Here is a 14,790-nt window from a genome sequence, read left to right as displayed (position 1 = left end):
ACAACTTGGTTGCTGATTGTCAAGGGTGGGCAGTCGATCCGTTTTGTGTTTAGCCTGTGTGTAGCCCTGGCTCGCAATTTATTTTCACTGCACGTTTTGGAGATGAGTTTTGTTTTGCGATCGTTCCAAGGGGACGAGATTATTAGGGGCGGCTGGTAGCCTAGTGGTTAGAGCGTATTTTTATTTATTTATTTATTATTTGTATTATTATTATTATAATATTTTTTTGCCATGTTTACCCTGGAGAAGGCGCCGCATTTACGTTGATTATGTTGTGCGATGGAAGTTTTCTGTTGGTGCGCGAACTTGTCCAACAAAACTATAGAATATATTAGTTGTCTCAAGGGGGAAGGTGTTACAGGTTTTGGGTTTTCCATTTATGTTTTGAGGTTGGACTTTTAGCACGTAGGGCGCACCGATTGGCGTCACCTCGCGTGTGTTACAACCACACCTGTCCTGGCTCGTCCATCTCGTTAGTGGGAAGGTGTTTCACCTGTGCTGGCCCTGGTGATATTTAAAAACGACTGGGCCAGTGGTCTTCAGAGATGTGGAGGGTCAACACCTTTAGTTTGCGCTCCCGCTTTGATATCTAGATAAACATTCCTTTGTCTGATCTGCAAAGTTTTTATTTTGCTTCCTGTCTTTCAGTTTGGGTTTTTATTTTGTTTGCCTCTTGGGAAAATTGAGTGGGTGTCTTTTAGGTCCCAGTTGTTGTTGCTAGTCAACTTTCAGTGGACACCTCCATGAGTGTCTTTCAGAACCCCTCCTGTTTCGTGTTGGTTGTTGTCAGTGACTCTGTTTGTTCCCCTTCTGTTTGAGTGATATTCTTTGGTTTTCTTGCTGGGGAACGTTACAAAATGGGTTTCAGTAGTGTTTTCAGTGAATTACTTTTGGCATGTCGCTAACTACTGGAACTACACAACATATGGGTGAAGTAGACAATCTCTTCCTTTTATCAGACCTGCCGAATTCTCACTTGAAACATTCGTTTTTGTGTATTAAGCTAAATTACACATTCTGTTAACATTTGACCCCCGAAGTGATCTACTCTTCAGATTTAGATATGGTAATTATGAAGTGGTTTGGATGTAGTGAAATGCTTTTTTTCTCTCAAAGTCACTGAGTAAACTTTGTTTCTCAAGGGTAGCTTTAGTGTACAGTAGCCTAACTTCCAGTGTTCAGTAATTGGTAGCTTGGTAAACTATATTTTCAGAGTAGCTTTCCCAACGCTGAAAATGTGGTCTCTGCTTTGCACTATGCCAGCTTTTCGCAAACTCGGCCCTGGGGTCCCTATGGGGTGTGTATTTGGGGTTTTGCCTGCATCAAGCTTTGATTATTTGAATCAGCTGTGTAGTGCTAGGGCAAAAACCAAGGTAACACTTTATTTGGATAGTCCATCTGTAGATGCTCAACAGAATATCAGTAACATTTCTACTATCACTAGATCTAACGTAACCTTAACCATTATCCTGACCCTAAACCTACCCTTACCTTAACCCGTATTCTAACCTTACCATAACCCTTATTCTAACCCTAACCTTGGTCAGCAGTTGCTTATGAACAGATTGTTTGTTGATAGTATGACCAACTGTAGAGGATCTATAGATAGTGCAGATTTGCTATCCAAATAAAGTGTGACCAAAATGATCCCCCTCTGGGAAATGCTGCACACAGCAATATAATGAGGTAGATTGGGGTTGAGGCCTTGTGATGGACTAGTTTCCTGTCCAGGGGGTGTACTGGTACATCAAGCTGCCTCACTACAGAAACAGGAGATAGACTAGTGTCTTGTCCAGGGGGTGTACTGGTACATCAAGCTGCCTCACTACAGAAACAGGAGATAGACTAGTGTCTTGTCCAGGGGGTGTACTGGTACATCAAGCTGCCTCACTACAGAAACAGGACACAGGCTCCTGCTCTATAAGCTGTTCCAGTTCACACAACCCAAGACTAGTGCATGGCTGCTTACTTACTCAGGGAGGGAGGCATGGAAGGCAGAGAGGGAGAGAGTGGGCAGATATTGTTGGGGAAGGAGTGGCGAGTGAGATTGTAAAAGTTCGAGAAGAGAGGAGGCGGTGGGTGGAGAGTATGAGTGTGGAATATGTGTGTGGCTATTTCTGGGTGTACGCAGTTTAAAGTGGTTTCAAATTTCTCATCCTACGTCACACAGGCTCAGAATATAATACTGTGTCCGTGAGAAGCAGGGCTATTGCTCAATGCAAGCCATTTCGATATACGGTGTCCACACATCGATGTATAAGCAGAAATGTTGGTCGGAACCAGTACCAGAACCTCGCAGGTCCGCCAAGCAGGGAACTTCAGATCTAAGAGGTTTTAATTCCTATTGGAATCCAGCAAGAGTGGGGACTTCCTATTGGAATCCAGCAAGAGTGGGGATTTAATTCCTATTGGAATCCAGCCAGAGTGGGGATTTAATTCCTATTGGAATCCAGCCAGAGTGGGGATTTAATTCCTATTGGAATCCAGCTAGAGTGGGGATTTAATTCCTATTGGAATCCAGCCAGAGTGAGGATTTAAATCCTATTGGAATCCAGCCAGAGTGAGGATATCCAACAATTGGAACATTTATTCACCCACAATCTCCATTCAGAATGACTGAGGGTTAGAAAGATGAGTAAATTAGAGTCCCTTAACCATCTAACTCTAACTACTCAAACAACCATTTCAGTAACGGGTGCAAGAAATCCAACTAACAGATTATTAGTTTAGGAAAATGTATGTTATTTATCTGTGTGTAGCATGAGATTAATTGTATCAATCAATGCAAATGTAAAAACACATAGAAACAAACAAATTCTAAAAATCAAACTGAAATAGAGCATGCTGGGAAATATGATAATGATGAGTGTGGTTTTGAAGGCTAGACCAGCATCACCGGCTTGTCCAGCTAGTCGGCCAGCCTAACCATGCTGGTCAGACCAGCCTAACCAGTTAGACCATGCTGGTCAGACCAGATTTAAATAAAATGTGATTTGATTTGAGTGTGACTGACCGGAATATCAAACCTAAGTGCTTCACAGAGGGAGGCTGTGGGAGTTAATGTAAAGAAACTAGATGCAGCTGCTATGCTGAAGAAACATAATTGAATAGCAGGAAATAGCAAGGACAATGAGTACATTGACCGGATAGAAAGGTGGAGGCATGTAATGTAAATACCATCTCTGAGTAGGATGTCATGACAGAGATTGCATTAGCTGAGAACATAATAACATTTCCGCCTTCTAACATACTATTGTCAGGAGGAAACAGGAGAAGAATGGTGGCAAATTGACTGACATGTGAACCATATACAATAAATGTATTTTTGTTGTGTAAGCTAGGGGGTCTGCCACCATTGTAATCCAAACCGGAACAGATGTGTGCGTAAACAAGCAAAAAACTTGGTTGGAAGACAATGGTGGCGGAAGGGCTAAGGCTACAGTGTGTCCATCAGCTATTGGCTGCAGCCTCCACCCTCTGGTCTAATGGATGAGGGGGATCAGGACCAGCTACAGTGTGTCCATCAGCTATTGGCTGCAGCCTCCACCCTCTGGTCTAATGGATGAGGGGGATCAGGACCAGCTACAGTGTGTCCATCAGCTATTGGCTGCAGCCTCCACCCTCTGGTCTAATGGATGAGGGGGATCAGGACCAGCTACAGTGTGGTGAACATGGTACTGCTCCCATTGACAGCATCACTGTGACCTTCTACAGGCTCCAAGAGTGTTGAACAGACAACTATTCACACAACAGCCATTTTATTTGGGGGGGTGACAGCTTTTTCTGAGGACTTCTTCCCTAGTTGTGGTGATGATTTGATTGTGACTGACAGGAAGATCAAACCTTCGTTCTTCACAGAGGGAGGCCAGTGTCAGAAACAGCTGGACATTACAGTTTATAGTGATGGCAGCTGTTTCTGGAAGACTTCTTCCTTAGTAGTGCTGATGATGAGCCCAGTTCTGGTGTTCAAACTCAATTAAAAAAAGCTATTATGCATCGAAACCACTTCACACTCAAACGTTACAACGTTTGGTTTATGACAAATCAAAGATAATATTTGGTTATGATCAGCTTATAGGCTACCTCCCTAAGTCAAATTCAGCATGGGTCTACAATACCTCTACGCTGTTCGAGTATCGGTACAAAGCAAAAAAACGCTCTGGTCCTGCCTGTTACCAACATGCTCCTCTTAAGAATAAAGCAACACAGTTTATAAAGTTACCATCACGCTTCATCTATTGTATAGTTCCAGTTCCATGGGGTATAACAGTCTGACATCAAACATTAATAACAAGCCAGGTCGTATAGCTTCCTCAAAACATGTTATCCACTGCTTCCATCCACCACCAACCACAGCTGAATCTACTTTTCCAGCTTGCTTTATTTCAACGGATGGCCTCATTTCATTGTTTAGTGGTTGATGAGCACCTGAGACGTTATATCCCTACATTTCCTTCATACAGCTGAGTTTGAAAATGATTAGATATAGTCGACATGATTCATGATAACTTTTCAGCTAGCTAGAAGACGTGGCAAACAATGAAATGAACGCACATCAGTCCAATCAAAGAAACCGGAGAAAATACGTCGATGTATCAGTGGCTGATGACCTCAAGCCTGATTGGACGGGCACAGCCAATGTAACTGTGTAACTATGGCAGCACCCAAGGGCGCAGAAGTCGCCTGTTTTTGTTTGCTAACTGATATGATATAATGTTTGGAGGTGTGACTTGTTGGAGGTGTGGCCTTAAAATCGCTCTGTGTGGACACCAGTGGGAGGAAGTGTCATGCCAGATCGTCTGTTATGTTGACAATAAAGATTAAACGCTGCCAGTTCTACAGTCTTAATGAGACTGACATAAAATCATGTGATACCAAAGACAATGAATGGCAGAATTAGATGTACTTACTCTTTCTCTCTCTTACTATCTATCCTTCATCTCTCGTACACTTTATCTCTCTTACTCTCTATCTTTTCTCTCTTACTTTTTATCTCTCTTACAGTAGCTTACAGGGAGGATATCCGGGGGGCTTGAGGTACCGGAACGCATGAGAAAAAAAGTGTCAATCACAAAGTAGCAGCGCAACAGAGTAAACAGCCAAGCAGCCTACTATACAGTGTGGGAAAAAAGTATTTGATCCCCTGCTGATTTTGTACGTTTGCCCACTTGCAAAGAAATGATCAGTCTATAATTTTAATAGTAGGTTTATTTGAACAGTGAGAGACCGAATAACAACAAAAAAATCCAGAAAAAAACTTCAAAAATGTTATAAAATTATTTGTATTTTAATGAGGGAAATAAGTATTTGACCCCTCTGCAAAACATGACTTAGTACTTGGTGGCAAAACCCTTGCTGGCAATCACAGAGGTCAGACGTTTCTTGTAGTTGGCCACCAGGTTTGCACACATCTCAGGAGGGATTTTGTCCCACTCCTCTTTGAAGATCTTCTCCAAGTCATTAAGGTTTCGAGGATGACGTTTGGCAACTCGAACCTTCAGCTCCCTCCACAGATTTTCTATGGGATTAAGGTCTGGAGACTGGCTAGGCCACTCCAGGACCTTAATGTGCTTCTTCGTGAGCCACTCCTTTGTTGCCTTGGCCGTGTGTTTTGGGTCATTGTCATGCTGGAATACCCATCCACGACCCATTTTCAATGCCCTGCCTGAGGGAAGGAGGTTCTCACCCAAGATTTGACGGTACATGGCCCCGTCCATCGTCCCTTTGATGCGGTGAAGTTGTCCTGTCCCCTTAGCAGAAAAACACCCCCAAAGCATAATGTTTCCACCTCCATGTTTGACAGTGGAGATGGTGTTCTTGGGGACATAGGCAGCATTCCTCCTCCTCCAAACACGGCGAGTTGAGTTGATGTCAAAGAGCTCCATTTTGGTCTCATCTGACCACAACACTTTCACCAGTTGTCCTCTGAGTCATTCAGATGTTCATTGGCAAACTGTGGCTGTGACATTTATCCTCTTTGTAAGTCTGTTTGAAAGACTTCATTTTGAGTGTTAACTATAAGCTGGATGTACTCTTTAGCTTTGTCTACAGTGCTTGCTGCCACTAAATGCACCTTGGTTAGGGCATGTTCAATTTCTTGCTCAAAGCCATGAGAGGGCCTGTGACTGTGACGTTTAGCCTCTTGTAAGGCTGTCAGGAAGACTGTATGTTTTTCTCTCTCTGTCAGATCTAATCAACTTCCTGCCCTGCAGATTCACTGCCTCTGTTTAGCGACCCAGCGACCGGACGAACATGCCCGTTACCATGGAGACACTGTGAACTTAATTGATCAGGGAATATGAGAATATATCAATAGAATGTGCTTTTCAGGGTTTCAGAGTGAGAAGCACCAATGATACTTTCATTCTGGTTTTGATTGATTAAAGTGACACCTCTAACCTAAACAACACTTGATTATAGACTACTGTCCTTATTTCTCTCTCTCTCTCTCTCTCTCTCTCTCTCTCTATCTCTCAGATAGATTGGGCACCAGTGTCAATGATAGAATTATGTTTATGACAATGCAGATGTTGGTTGACTGGTTGATATATCTGGCCTCCCGCCTATAGCCTCTTCCTCTCCACCCCCGTTCTCTATCCTCTCCTATTGTCCCATACAATCTATACTCTTATTTATGCTTTGGGCGAGTGCACTGCAGTTCTCCCTCGAGTTTGTGACCCCGACTATGAATACCACTGCTGTAGATAATAGAAGACTGAGAGAGAGGAGGAAGAGGAGGGGTCGTTGGGGTGTTTTCCAGTAAAGAATACTTTCACTTTCAACGGTTTTCTGAAAAACAGAAGTGCGAGCGCATTTCTTCTTCAACTCGTCTAACAGAATAGCGGAATACTTCACCGAGGGACGTTCGTTGATAGTTAGATGGAAAATGGAGATTGTAATTGGTCTACTTCTTTCATCATTGTCTCTGTATTGTGACTTCACCGGTAAGTTAGACAACTGTCTAATACCACAACTCCGTGACAAGTGCGGAATTAAGTTGAGTTTAATAGTTTAGGTATTTTTCGGTTTTGTTACCTTAAATATATTTTAGTACTGTGCATTTGATTTCAAGTATTTTAGATAACTAATGACTGAGAGTGAATGGTTGAATTCTTCCCGCCATTGTTCAATGACGTACTAAATTCCGTGTGTGTGTACCTGTTAGTGGTGCGCGGGTCAGCTGTTTGTTCACCCGCACCCGCCCGCAATAGCTAATAACCCGTCCACAGCAACCCGACTATATGTGATAAAGTGAAAGTCTGAGGGCCGCACCCAACCCTAACCCGCAAATATAGAAAATATGCTATAGGCTACAGTCAAAGACGGCGGAACGATGTTTTGACAGGGGGAGTAGGATTTTTTTTAAACCTGATTTAGATATAAATTATAATTTCCGACATTTTGGTAGGCTATTTGTTAGTCAACTAATCTATAATTAGATGAATGTAGCTTCTCTTTTGTCATTATATGTTGACCTAGAATACTAAATAAACCCTTGATCAACATAATAATGTAATAGATCGATAGAATGAAGCTTCAATCTAGTTGACATCTGTAAAGTTTTCTCTGTCTTCTTTCGCAGAGCGAAGACGTTTAGGGACCGGGGAGAAAATACAATAACGCAACAAAAAAAAGGGGGGGAAAGATTTTCAGTGCAAAATGTCCAAATGACATCAGTTTGACCGGTTGTAAAGGAGAAAGAAAGCTGTGAAAATTAAAACCAATGTGTTTCTAACAAGATTGCAGTTCGGCTTCGATGCGTATTTTATGTGGTTGAAATACTATCAGGTTTTATGATGTTTAATGATAAAGATATCACCTCTACAGATGGTATCTAACTGAGCATTGTATTCTCTCAAGATGTAGAAATAAAGAAATCCTATTTCTCCACACCTGTTCCCAAGTCCACATTTTGTCTGCATTTGGTGTATCATTTTACTGCAAGAAATGCTTAGTTCTGCAAGAGTTAATATTAAGGCTAAGTGAGAAATTATAGACCTACCAACAGATTTCCATTTCCATGTAACCCATCTAAACAGTAGGCTACAGTTCCCTTAGCATGCCATAGCCCTATTTGAAGTCCTGTCTTGTGACTGTCGAATTTATACAGCGCCTCCCAATCAGCACTCTCTTTTACCACTTTACCACTTCTTTTCCAAACATTACTTTTCTGGCCCTCCCTTCTCTTTATTTTCAACTTGCCTTTTGCAGCATTTTGTCTTATTGAATTCAATTTTGACAATCTCCTTTTTGCCTCTGTGGGTTGACGTTAATAACTTGTTCTGCCAGTGTAGGCTATTTGGCGCGCGAACAGTTAAGCCCTACAGTTTAGATTTATACACTAATACTAGGTAGCCTAAAATAATGAAAGAAAAACCTCAATGTAGCCTATATAAATTGCACAATAAATATACATTCATTGATTTTTTAAAAGCTATTGTTTCTCTTTATTCAACCACCCGCCCTTCAGCCACACAATATTTAATGACCCCAATGCCGTCTGTCCGGTGCTGCGGGTTATGAGTCAACCCGCGCATCACTAGTGTGTGCATATGCATGTTCTTCTTGTGCGTGTGTGTGGCTATTTCTGGTGTATGGAGTGTAACGTGCTTGATCAACATGCAGATACATGAACGTTAGACAATAATATCGTCCTGTTTTGTTTGAAAAACAATACATATTTTAACTTGACCTTGGTCTTCCAGATGCCGAGTGCCTGGTGATCAGTCCTGCCAGGCTGGTGGTGAAGTATGGAGACCCAGCTTCAGCCAAATGCACCTCCGATCAGCCTAAGCAATTGGGCTGGGAGGCGACGCATGGAGGGACGGGTCTAACAGACAAGAAGGTGAAGTTCCTAAACTGGAGTGTGGACAGGTAAGAGGGGCAGACACAGCTGAGACTTTTAAAACACCTTTATTGTTTGACTTTACTGTTATGTAGCTTCAATGGCCTAAATAAGGATCCGTCCCCTTTTTTCAATTTCCACCTATAACGACATACCCAAATCGAACTGCCTGTAGCTCAGGACCTGAAGCAGGGATATGCATATTCTTGATATTATTTGAAAAGGAAACACTTTGAAGTTTGTGGAAATGTGAAAGGAATGTAGGAGAATAACATAATAGATGATCACAAAAGATAATACAAAGAAAAAACCAACTGTTCTTTTGTATTTTTTTTGTACCGTCATTGTTGAAATGGAAGAGAATGGCCATAATGTATTATTCCAGCCCAGGTGCAATTTAGATTTTGGCCACTAGATGGCAGCAGTGTATGTGCAACGTTTTAGACTGATCCAATGAACAATTGCATTTCTGTTAAAAATGTTGTATCAAGACTACCCAAATGTGCCTAATTTGTTTATTAATAACTTTTCATGTTCAAAATTGGGCACTCTCCTCAAACAATAGCATGGTATTCTTTCACAGTAATAGCACTGTAAATTGGACAGTGCAGTTAGATTAACAAGAATTTAAGCTTTCTGCCAATATCAAATATGTCTATGTCCTGGGAAATGTTCTTGTTACTTACAACCTCGTGCTAATCGCATTAGCCTACGTTAGCTCAACCGTCCCGTGGACGGGACCTCGATCCCGAAGAAGTCAATGAATGGTGTTACTGTTATTTTAGACATTTATTAATCTCTTCTGTTTTTTATTTTTATTTTCATTGATTTTATTTTAAATGCACTTTAAATATTTCATTTGATTTAACAGTGTGACTGACTGGAATATCAAACCAACATGCCACACAGAAGCAGGCCAGTGTCAGAAACAGCTGGACATCACAGTTTATAGTGAGTGACTCTCCCTTATCTTCTCTGGAGTTTCTGAATATTCTTAGTATGGCTCTGCACTGTTAAATCACTGTGTGTGTTTCCATTCCTCCACAGAGCTTCCAGACAGTGTGTCCATGACAGGCCCCTCAGGTCCGATGGTTGAGGGGAAAGAGTACGAGTTTAAGTGTCTCATCCAGAAGGTCGCTCCAGGTAACAGTCTCAATGTGTCCTTCTACAAAGCCTCTGCCATCGGTAGAAAGACAAAGACATTGTTATACGCACCAGATGTACCAAGGCAGACCACCAAGGAACCTATTAGTGGGGAATATCCCCTGCTGTGGTCCCCCAGTAGAGGTGATGATGGGGCCCAGCTCTGGTGTTCAGCCCTGTTAGGACTGGGAGAACTGGGACCCCAACCTCCTCCTGAAGTGGAATCAGAGCCCTTCAAACTCACCGTGCACTGTGAGTCCATCTGTTTCTCTGTGACTCGACTGGTGATGTCTGTCTGCACTGTTCTCCTTTACTCTCGGTCTCTGCTCTCTTGGTCTTTCTGCTCTCTTGGTCTTTCTGCTCTCTCTGCTCTCTTGGTCTTTCTGCTCTCTCTGCTCTCTTGGTCTTTCTGCTCTCTCGGTCTCTCTCTGCGTGTGTGTGTGTGTGTGTGTGTGTGTGTGTGTGTGTGTGTGTGTGTGTGTGTGTGTGTGTGTGTGTGTGTGTGTGTGTGTGTGAGAAATGACTGGGGGTGAGAGGCCAGAGCTGGTGTGAAATATTGGGGGGAGGAAAACAGAACGATTGGACGGAGGGGAGAGAGGGCAGGGGGAGGGAGAGAGGGCAGGGGGGGAGGGAGAGAGGGCAGGGAGAGGGCAGAGTGAGGGAGAGAGGGCAGAGTGAGGGAGAGAGGGCAGGGGGAGGGAGAGAGGGCAGGGGGAGGGAGAGAGGGCAGAGTGAGGGAGAGAGTGCAGGGGGAGGGAGAGAGGGCAGAGGGAGGGAGAGAGAGAGGGCAGAGGGAGGGAGAGAGAGAGGGCAGGGGGAGGGAGAGAGGGCAGGGGGAGGGAGAGAGAGAGGGGAGAGTGAGGGAGAGAGGGCAGAGGGAGGGAGAGAGGGCAGGGGGAGGGAGAGAGGGAAGAGGGAGGGATAGACGGCAGAGGGAGGGATAGACATCTGAGAATCTGACTGAACACTACTTGAATGCAACATTACCAGAGACATTATAAACTCCTGGAAGTCTGCATCCCAAATGGCACCCTATTCCCTACATAGTGCACTACTTTACCCTAACATACATCCCTAATGGCACCCTATTCCCTATGTAGTGCACTACTTTACCCTAACATACATCCCTAATGTCACCGTATTCCCCATATGGTCAAATGTAGTGCAATATATAGGGCAGGGGTAGGCAACCCAGTAACACTTTATCCATCTGTAGATGCTCTACAGACTATCTACTAACCCTAACCCTCACCTTAACCCTTATCTTAACCCTCAACTTAACCCTAAACATTATCTTAACCCTCACGTTAACCCTTATCTTAACCCTAAACATAACCTTAACCCTCACCTTAACCCTTATCTTAACCCTAAACTTAACCCTAGACATAACCTTAACCCTTACTTTAAACCTAACCTTAACCGTAAATGTAGTAAGCTTCTGTTATCAATGGATAGTTTGTTGATATTATGACCAACTGGATTATCCAAATAAAGTGTAACTGGCAACCCTGGTTCTGGAGGGCCACAGGCACTTCATGTTTTTGTGGAAGACCAGGTGTGTTGAATTTAGGCTGAACTGAGCTGATCAATTGAATGTCTTTACGTATAGTAAATAATATACAGTGCATTCGGAAAGTATTCAGACGCCTTCACTTTTTCAACATTTTGTTACGTAACAGACTTAAATAGTTTTTTCCCCCTCAATCTCAACACAATACCCCATAATGACAAAGCAAAACAGGTTTTGGTATTCTTTTGCAAAAACATTTCTAATAAAAAACTGATCACATTTTCATAAGTATTCAGACCCTTTACTCAGTACTTTGTTAAAGCACCTGGCAGTGATTACAGCCTCGAGTCTTCTTTGGTATGACGGTACAAACTTGGCTCACGTGTATTTGGGGAGTTTCTCCCATTCTTCTCTGCAGATCCTCTCAAGCTCTGTCAGGTTGGATGGGGAGCGTAGCTGCACAGCTATTTTCAGGTCTCTCTAGAGATGTTTAATCTGGTTCAAGTCCGGGCTGTGGCTGGGCCACTCAAGGATATTCAGAGACTTGTCCCAAAGCCACTCCTGCATTGTCTTGGCTGTGTGCTTAGTGTCGTAGTCCTGTTGGAAGGCGAACCTTCGCCCCAGTCTGAGGTCCTGAGCGCCCTGGAGCAGGTTTTCATCAAGGATCTCTCTGTACTTTGCTCCGTTCAATCACGTCTCGGAGATCTATGGACAATTCGTTCGACCTCATAGCTTGGTTTTTGCTCTGACATTCACTATCAACTGTGGGACCTTATGTAGAAAGGTGTGTGCCTTTCCAAATCATGTCCAATCAATTGAATTTACCACAGGTGGACTCCAATCAAGTTGCAGAAACATCTGAAGGATGATCAATGGAAACAGGATGCACCTGAGCTCAATTTTGAGTCTCTTAGCAAAGGGTCTGAATGCTTTAAAAAAAAATAATAATTAGCAAGCATTTCTAAAAGCCAGTTTTCGCTTTGTCATTATGGGGTATTGTGTGTAGATTGATGAGGATTTAAAAAAAAATGTAATCCATTTTTGAATAAGCCTGTAACATAACATGTGGAAACGTGAAGGGGTCTGAATATTTTCCGAATGCACTGTATCAAACATGTCAAATATTGGCAAAATATCATAATTGTGCTGCCTGTGTAATCACAGCCTAAACATCTGTTTCCCTCCTCAGCATGTTCCGGTCAGGCTGCTGGAAGTGCCATGGTGGCGGTGTTTCTCCTCCAGCTCATTCATTGGCTGTAAGACCACTTCCTGAACCCACTGATTGGCTGAATACATGTGATTATTTTCCAACCCCCTCCCACTGTGGCTCTGTCCACTTTCTGCTAACTATTGATTTATAATTGTCAGGTATATGTAGAGAGTCAGGAAGCAGGTGCAGAAGGACAGTTTGATAACGATGATGCTAGTTAAATGAATAAAACAGGGGATGAGTACTGAACATGAAAACAAACCTCTACTGCCTGATGACTGAAGCTACCGAGGGCTACATGAAGGGAAGGTAGTCAAGATGATAATGAAGTCCAGGTGATGGGGCGCAGGTGTGGGTAATTATGGGGTGCAGTGGTGGGTAATGATGGGGAAAGGTGTGGGTAATGATGGGGAGAAGGTGTGGGTAATGGTGGTGAGCAGGTGTGGGTAATGGAGAGCAGGTGTGGGTAATGATGGGGAGATGGTGTAATGATGGTTGACAGGGCTGATGGTTATTAGACCGGCGACGTCGAGTGCTGGAGAGAGGGAGCGAGTTGGTGACCTGACCATATCCACATAGAAATGTGAGTTATAGATATGTCATTCTCATTGAAAGCAAGTCTAAGAAGTGGTAGATCTGTTCTACATGCGGTATTTCTATGCTCCCCTTTCTTAAGTTTCGTTTTTTTGCTGAGTGATTTCTGCATAGTGCAGCTTTGATTGATTACCATGACGACAATACTTTGATCGTATTACCTTGTACCTTTATAATTTTGCCTTATATATTTAATGGAGTTCATTAATTTGACAATGTTATTACTTGCATTTGATTTCACGATCTAAGACCATTCTTGATGCCCATTCATTACTTCATTCTACATTTCCTTATTATCTTATGGAGTCAGATCAAATACAATTGACTATTTACTTTGTTCATATCCAAATCACATTGTCTGATTATGGTGAGGACTTTTTGTTTAGTTCTTTCTCTTTTATTATCTGACTGAGTACTGTATCCAGTTTCAATAAATAAAAATCAAGTTTTTACTACTTTGCAAACATTTAGTTTTTTTATACGATGACACATACTGTATATAAAAAAATACATACACAAATACTGTATATGTGTATATACACCTACTGTCACGCCTGCTCCCGCTCTCCCTCTCTGCTCGAGGCTCCAGACTGCCTTCATCATGCACACCTGTCGCCATCATTACGCGCACCTGCGCTTCATCACCGGTCACCATCACGCGCAGCAGCGCATCATTGGACTCACCTGGACACCTTTCATTTCTGACTTCCGACTTCAGTCGGACAACTGGGAACTATGAAAGAAACGCGCTCATCCCATCTCGGAATCTCTGGCATCGTTCTCTGACCTGAAAATTACTGATGTCATGATTTGACCTCGTTCCGCCCACTTCCCAGTTTACCCGATTAACAGACACAATCACTGTCACCATGCAATCCTTCGTCTATACATTTCTGTGATGTTTTATCGTTAAAAGCAGGGTTCGAATTGAGGGGGTATGTGAGGATATAGGCCTTGTTATAGAGACGTCCAAAAAGCATATGCTACCACTTGTTTGCTTAGCTATAGGAAAAGCAACGGTCCAGATTTTATAAGCGATCTAGACTATAACAATGGTAATCTCCACGATTATTTCCGCAGTCTACTAGCCTATCGAAGGTCTTGCGCATCCTAAACATCACAGGAAATGTGGTTGGTTTATTAAATGCTCCGCAATGTAGAGCTATGGCTAATGCAAAATACCAAAAAGTTAGAATAGGTATGGGTCTATGCATCGACCAAACAGTTTAACAGATAAAAACATGTATTATTCAGGAGAATCCCATTGAATCAGGCTATGCATTTCAGTGCAGTTGCGTTCTCACTCACTAAACGGAACCGAAAACACCCCAGCCTGTTTTGATCACAGACCATGATGAAGGCTGAACATTTAAGCTGCTTGTCATTGATTTAGCCCACAATTGCCAAAAGATTTGATACACATGAATTGACAAACAAAAGCCTGACTAGGATCCCGATTTTCCCCCCACGTCATATGTTTTTACCAAT

General features: G+C 42.7%; 1 protein-coding gene across 1 annotated transcript; it reads left to right on the top strand.

Annotated features, from left to right (window-relative positions):
• Positions 1-6,736: 6,736 nt before the first annotated feature.
• Positions 6,737-13,757, top strand: LOC106594917 (uncharacterized). The gene is made up of 5 exons (XM_045710915.2): positions 6,737-6,944; positions 8,706-8,874; positions 9,717-9,796; positions 9,893-10,240; positions 12,688-13,757. Exons 1-5 carry the CDS (start codon positions 6,887-6,889, stop codon positions 12,756-12,758), a joined length of 726 nt encoding a protein of 241 aa, XP_045566871.1. The 5' UTR covers positions 6,737-6,886; the 3' UTR covers positions 12,759-13,757.
• The last annotated feature ends 1,033 nt before the right edge of the window (positions 13,758-14,790 follow it).

The sequence above is a fragment of the Salmo salar genome, chromosome 02, assembly GCF_965601325.2.
Source record: "Salmo salar chromosome 02, fSalSal1, whole genome shotgun sequence".
Taxonomy (NCBI): Eukaryota; Metazoa; Chordata; class Actinopteri; order Salmoniformes; family Salmonidae; genus Salmo; species Salmo salar.
Note: the sequence above shows the minus strand (reverse complement) of the source record. Positions and strands in the feature narration are given on the sequence as shown.

Excerpts from the sequence above, each read along its gene's own strand:
- LOC106594917 (XM_045710915.2), top strand. The coding sequence starts at position 6,887 with ATGGAGATTGTAATTGGTCTACTTCTTTCATCATTGTCTCTGTATTGT. Across the intron at positions 6,945-8,705 it reads TCTGTATTGTGACTTCACCG|ATGCCGAGTGCCTGGTGATC; the intron begins GTAAGTTAGACA and ends TTGGTCTTCCAG. Across the intron at positions 8,875-9,716 it reads CTAAACTGGAGTGTGGACAG|TGTGACTGACTGGAATATCA; the intron begins GTAAGAGGGGCA and ends TTGATTTAACAG.